This window comes from Dipodomys ordii, unplaced genomic scaffold (assembly GCF_000151885.1).
Source record: "Dipodomys ordii isolate 6190 unplaced genomic scaffold, Dord_2.0 Scaffold77, whole genome shotgun sequence".
In the NCBI taxonomy this organism is placed as follows: domain Eukaryota; kingdom Metazoa; phylum Chordata; class Mammalia; order Rodentia; family Heteromyidae; genus Dipodomys; species Dipodomys ordii.
The window spans coordinates 1,369,439-1,376,046 of record NW_012267293.1 but is presented as its reverse complement, the minus strand read 5'-3'; the positions used below and the strand labels follow the sequence as shown (position 1 = coordinate 1,376,046).

Below are 6,608 nucleotides of genomic sequence, written 5' to 3'. Positions count from 1 at the left end.
CAGATCCACCAGACTCAGATCCACCAGACACAGAGACACCAGACACAGATCCACCAGATATAGGGCCACAAGACATGGATCCACCAGACATAGAGCCACCAGACACAGGGCCACCTGACAGAGTACCACCTGACACAGGTCCACCAGACTCAGAGCTACATCTTCTCCATCCTTAGCACACTGTTGGGTAAAGAATGCTGTTTCCAAGGAAACAAAGTCTGTTCTCTGGGCCCTGTGATTACTTTGAAATGGCAACCAGTGCATAGCATGGTTGGTGTGTGCTTGCCTTGAAACAGGGTGACTCTCCCCCCACATCCTAGGGAGACCCAGCCCACATCTATACACCTTGCACCCTGCTTCTTTGAAGACATTAAAATTATTGTTGTGTGGATAAAAATTTCAAATTTACCTTATAGCTGAATGTCTTCCTCTGAGTTTTACTTGTGATTCATTGCTTTGATGTTTGAAAAAAAAAGTCTCCACCAGCTGGTGAAGGCATAATGCCAGAGTGCATTGACCCAGTGAATCACAACCCTGATGGACTATCTAAAAATGTAGAGACCCAAGGCAACCCTCTGCGAGCTCTGGAGAGAAGCAGAGATCTGCACCCGTCCCTCCTCCTGCAATGCCACCTCCTGCTGAGCGTCCCCTGCCCCGCCCCCAGCCTCAGCTGCTTCGTAGACCACCACCAAGCACATCTGACAAAGGCTCCCAGGCCTCTGATGCCTTCCTCCACTGTCCATGCTGATGCCCATGTTGATGCCCACACTGGGTCCCGGCACTCTGTTCAGATGCTCTCCCTGGAGAGCAGCCCGAGACTCTCCTACCATTGGCTTGGAGTCCTGTGCATGAGCTGTCTCTACCTGTACCATGGCTGCCCGCTGGGTTCCCTCTGTCTTTTGTTTGGGGACCATGTTGTAATGCTCTGGAGGGAATTAGATGAATGAAATAAGATTGCTTAACACCTGTGCAGACTAACGAATGGAGAACAGAGGCTAAAGCACACCTCAAAGCCATCAAATTTTGAATAGCAGGAGGGCAGAAACAAGTTCTATGATGGTTTACGTTCTGCCACAATGTCTCCTCTTTCCTGCACCATGGGTCCCACGGGGGCTGGGAAACAGGACGGGATGGACCAAGAGCAGCTGCTGGATGGTGGTCAGCCAGTAGCATGGATTGACCACGAGTTTGGGATCACCTGAGAGTTACTAATGCAAACATATGCCACACCTTTGTTTTGTAGCCAGTAGACATAAAAATAAAAAGTAACTCAGAGAAAGCAACACCCAGGAAGGACAAAAATCAAACCTCTTCCAGAAGTCTTCAGGACACAGGAACGGCGCCCGCCAGAGGGGAGAGTCCCCGGGAGGAGAGGCAGTCCTACCACAGAGAGGTGACACGGGAACGTGTCAGCGGGGGGGGGGTGTCTAGCAGGAAACCAGACTCAGTATCAGAACTGACCTCAGAATTAAGATCATTATGTTGCTATGGGTAAAAACAGTTTCTCCAGACATGTTGTTAATGTTTGTTTCTTTTTTAAAGTCCATAGAATCAAATATTTGCTTTACTGTGTTCTACAGTTGGGCTTGTTCTGATTAAAAATGAGAAGGACTTAGCTCTTAGTACTGAGTGTGCTGCTCATGGTGGAGTCCAGCCAGCTACTTTGAGCAGCGCCCAGGCTGGGGTCTGCAGTGGCAGGGCGGTACTGACCGGAGGGCTCTGTGGCTTCTTCCCAGGTTGCACACGCACCGCCGCCCGTGCTGCGGAAGCCCCGGGGCGGACAGTGGCCTGCGCCGGCCTCCCGCCTCCCGCCGGAGGAGGCCGTGGCCGCAGCTGTCCAGAATGGTGAGCGTGGGCGACCCCGCAGCTTGTGCACGCGTGCACAGAGCCGTCCACGGGGACGCCCCGCCGCGGTGGGCGGTGCCCGAATCCTCTGTCTCACCCTCTCCATCCGCCCTGCCACATTCCTTCCTGCACCCACACACAGGCCGGTGGCGGGGTCCCAGGGCCCACGGTGCTCCCCTTCCTGTCTGCCGGCCTGTGCTTCCCCTGCGGTGCCCGCCCGGCCCCTCCAAGGTCCGGCTGCTCTGCGCGGGGTCACCATAGTGGCCGGCGCTGAGGGAAGTGTGGCCGCGCTCCCCCCAACACCGCGGCACCTGCGGGCCCTGGCTGCACCCCAGGAGGGCAAGGCCAAACTCTCAGGTCCCCCTCGCTCTGCTGCAGCACGGACTCCCCCGGGCCACATCTACCTCTCTGCCTGAGCCCGCCGGCCGCCCTCCTCCCCTGCCAACTCCTGCCCTCCACCCAGTCCCAGAGCGAGACCTCAGTTTACCAGTTGTGTCTTTGAGATTTCTTCCTCTTTTCCCCTCTTCTTCCTCCCCTTCCCGCTAGGCTCCCCCCCTTCCCCCCCCCGCCCCGTGGGCCTAGGCATCCTCAGGTCCATGGTGACTTCATCGGTTCCCCAGACTCTTCTGGAAGCCCGTGGAAGTCCTCCTTCCTTTGTCTCTCTTGCCTCCATCCTCTGCGCTGTTTTTCTCTTCCTGCGTCCCCTCCTCTGTGCTGTCGGCTGCAAGGCAGAGGCATGGCTTCTGGGAGGACCATGTCCTGAGCTGAGGGCACTTGGGAAAAGGAGCGAGGCCCGGCAGACTCGGATCGCTTCCTTCCTCCGGACACCTGTCCTCACGCACTCCATCGCTCATGGGACAGAACTGATGCTCCCGTGGTGACGGGCTGGGAGACGCTCACAGCTCAGGCTGGACGTGGAAGCCACGGCGGGGTCATGATCTTTCCCACCCAGCTCTGCCCCCAAGTGTGAAATGTGACTTCTTCCACCCTCAGACACGTGCTCTCCCATCTCAGAGGGCTCTGAAGACAGGCTTCTGGACCTGGCCCCGGTTCTAGCCGGCGAGTTCCCCGACTCGGTCCCACGTGACACAGAGCTGCAGGTGAGTGGGTCCACCCCATGGAGGTACCCACCTGCTTCGGGGGTGGGGGTCTGGAGGGGGCTGCAGGGGTCACGGCACAGCCCTGCCTTCCTGCCAGCACTGGAGATGTGTGAGACCCAGGCCCCTCTGCACTCCATGGCCTTCCTAAGAAGCAGAGACCCCCCTCCCCCCACATGCAGGTTGAAGCTGCTTGCGTTTAACACATAGCTAGAAAACAAATGGATATTTTTCATGAATTCAGAGATCCCCAAACCAAAGTTTCATTTTATTTGCAATGCCCAATGCGAATGAATGCAGAAGCAAATCTAGCCAAATGCCGGTAACCCACAGGTGCTGGTCTGTGTACCACAGGCTACTTGGTTAGCAATGACAATCAAATGGAAGCTTTTCCATGGGAGGAAATTTGAGCTGTGACGTGTTTATGAGGCTAACGCCAGTGGCGGTGACGTCATCGCAGCCTGGCCTCCGACTCTGATCCCCCCACCCCACTCCCTTTCCAACCTCACTGGGGAGGCAGCGGCAGCCGGGCTTTCCCCTCCGCAAGGGGTCCGTCTCCAGGCCTGGGTGATAAGAATTGCAGAGCTGAGCCGAGCTGCTGGCGCCCTGGCCTGTCCGGGCCGGATCTGGCCGGCCCGGAGAGGAACGCCTCCGGGGGCAAGCGCGGCAGGTCTGCTCCTCTCGTGTGACCGTCGGGGCAGTGGTTCCGTTCTCCCTGCAGACTCTCCCTGTAAGCCCAGGGCCTTCCTCAGAGCCCGTGGACCAGGTGACCACTGCACCAGAGAAGGAGAAGACCCAGGAAAAGCAGCACCCACGCGGCAAGGTAGGTTTCTGTCATACTCATTCTCCACCCAGCACCGAGTGATGCTCGGGACTTCAGCCCCGCCCGGGCACTGATGCCCGGTCTACCACCGGCCAGGTCATGTGGTCAGTCTACATGGCTGTGATTGTTTCTAAGATTTTGTTGTTGTTGTTGTTGTTGGCTGTGGGGCTTGAACTCTGGGCCTGGGCACTGTCCCTCAGCATTCCAGCTTAAGGCCAGCACTCTACCACTTGAGCCACAGCACCACTTCTGGTTTTTTGGTGGTTCATTGGAGATAAGAGTCTCAGATTTCCCTGCCCAGGCTGGCTTTGAACTGTGATCCTAAGATCTTAGCCTCCTGAGTAGCTAGGATGACAGGTGTGAGCCACTGGTGCCCAGCTGCTTCTATGATTTTATGTGGAATAGTTTTTAATGTGTGTGTGTGTGTGTTTTCATTCTGGAATGGTAGTTGTTATTCAAACCTTGCTGGAAATGAGAATTCATCTTCTAACTGTGAATTGCACACACCTGTCTCATTCACCTGGTCTGTTGGGCAGTGGTATGGTAACGCGTAGGCTTGGTTGGAACCTGAGACCGCAGGCTGGCTGCAGGCTGGCTGCAGGCTGGCCAGCGCGTGTGCACAGCACTGGTTTTGTTTGGTGGATTGCTGAGGATGGTTTCAGAAGCTTGCATCCCAAGCTGCATGGAGTGTAAGAATGCCACAGATGAACAACACCGCTTTTCCACTCTGAACTTTCACCTGTGCATGTACTCCAGCACTTCCCTCGTGCTAACTAACCATGATGCGAGTGTTTCCCCTTGGAAGGGAAAGGTACCATTTGCCAAATGCCTAGGGCAGCATCATGCCTGTGAAGTGTCATGTTCTCAGATTGTTAATTCGAGTCAACAAATCTTTGGACTTGGGACAGTGCAGGATGGGTGAGAGGGAGGGATGGGGAGACGGACAGATCTACAGGAGGTAATTTCTGCTCAGTGGTTACACAGTTTGTGTGGCCCACAGCTCAGCAATGCCAGGTAGACTGATGGTGACTGGCCAGGCAAGGACACGCAGACCTGACAAAAATCACCACCTTCTGTTCACAACCACTTCCAAAGATGGAAATCTGGAGCTGAACGAGTCAGGGGTGTTTTATTAACCTAGCTACCGTACTTGCTGTTGACAGTGTAGGTGGGTGATAGGCCGAGAGTAGTTCTGAATGGAAGGAAAGCTGCAGGGCCTTGCGTTTCCCTCTCCGTCTGAGAGTGTGTGTGTTTCCGTGAGGTGGAGCAGGTTTTGAGTGATGGCCGCACCATCATCACGTTCCCCAACGGCACCAGGAAGGAGATCAGTGCGGACAAGAAGACCACACTCATCCGGTTCTTCAACGGCGACATGAAGAAGATCAAGCCGGACCAGAGAGTGGTGCGTGTGCTCAGCGCCGGGCATTCCTGAGGCCTGAGGCCTGTTAGGATATCTGGCCACACAGACCCTCTTATTCTCGAGGTGCTCATGGATGAGGGAACTGGGGGGGGGAGGTGGGCAGGACACAGGCCCCCGGGGAATGGTGCTGGTCTGCCTTGGGGTATGCGGGGTGTGTGGTCTGCCTTGGTGGGCGGCGGTCTGCCTTGGGGTGTGTGGAGTATGTGGTCTGCCTTGGGGCGTGCGAGGTATGCGGTCTGCCTTGGGTGTGCGAGGTATGCGGTCTGCCTTGGGTGTGCGGGGCAGGCGGTCTGCCTTGGGGTGTGTGGAGTATGTGGTCTGCCTTGGGGCGTGCGAGGTATGCGGTCTGCCTTGGGTGTGCGAGGTAGGTGGTCTGCCTTGGGGTCGGCGGTCTGCCTTGGGGTGTGTGGAGTATGTGGTCTGCCTTGGGGCGTGCGAGGTATGCGGTCTGCCTTGGGTGTGCGGGGCAGGCGGCCTGCCTTGGGTGTGCGCGGCGTGCGGCCTGCCTTGGGGTGTGCTGGGCGTGCGGCCTGCCTTGGGCGTGCGCAGCGTGCGGCACTCTCGAGGCCCCCAGTGCACACTCCCACTCTCACACGAGTCTCCAGCCGTCTTCCCACCCTGTTGTGAATTCTTTTTCACAATGTTCGTCACTACCTTCTGAGTAGCTGTATGAAGGAGTGTCACTCCGACCATCCTGACCAGCGTGCCCTGTCCATGGTGTCTCCTGTCTCCCTCAACCCCGTCCACGGCTGTGATGCTTCTGTAGCCATTGCAAACTTCTGTCAAACGTGGCCCATAATTGGGACTAAGTTACAAAGATTTCTGTGACAATGAGGTGACCTACTGCGCACCGCGGTGGTGTGCAGCAACGTGGCGATACATGCTTAGCAAATGAGCCCAGACGGGAACTCAGTTAGCCTCCGGCCAGGTGAGGCCAGCCTCCACAGTGACGGGAGGAGGATCCTTGAGCTGCCCGGGGCCCCTGGCGGCCGCCCGTGGTTGTATGGGCATGGTGTTTCCCACAGCTGCTTGCCTAGCCAGACACAGGGAGGGGCGCTGGTGGCTGCAGTAGGGCAGACACAGGAAGCAGTCCTCACCCCACACTCCTCCCCCTCCTGGCCACCTACGGCCCCAACAAAAGCCAGCCTGTTCCCCCTGCCCCACCCAGCAAAGGCAGGCCGCCCTCCTCCCCAGCGCAGCCCCAGCCCCCCAGAAAAAGGCCTGCTAGTAAGTTTCTGACACTCTTCCATGACCATGTTCCCATGCTGGCCCTCCTGCGCTTCACTGGGAACCAAAGGCCTTGGCGGCTCTGCACGGTGAAGTGTGGAAGTGGGGTCCACAGTGCGCCATCCGGGGGCGTCCGTGGGCTGAGTGGGGCTACTCCCTGGGTACTTGCTGTTGACAGTGTAGGTGGGTGATAGGC

General features: G+C 57.1%; 1 protein-coding gene across 1 annotated transcript in view; it reads left to right on the top strand.

The window, feature by feature from the left end:
• The window catches only part of LOC105991788 (centromere protein J-like), a 15,624-nt gene that overhangs the window by 5,841 nt on the left and 3,175 nt on the right, over positions 1-6,608 (top strand). The window contains exons 4-8 of the mRNA XM_013024514.1: positions 1,737-1,845; positions 2,077-2,202; positions 2,839-2,945; positions 3,664-3,765; positions 5,027-5,167. Of these exons, the coding sequence (XP_012879968.1) occupies positions 1,737-1,845; positions 2,077-2,202; positions 2,839-2,945; positions 3,664-3,765; positions 5,027-5,167 (585 nt within the window). The remainder of the gene's footprint in view (positions 1-1,736; positions 1,846-2,076; positions 2,203-2,838; positions 2,946-3,663; positions 3,766-5,026; positions 5,168-6,608) is intronic.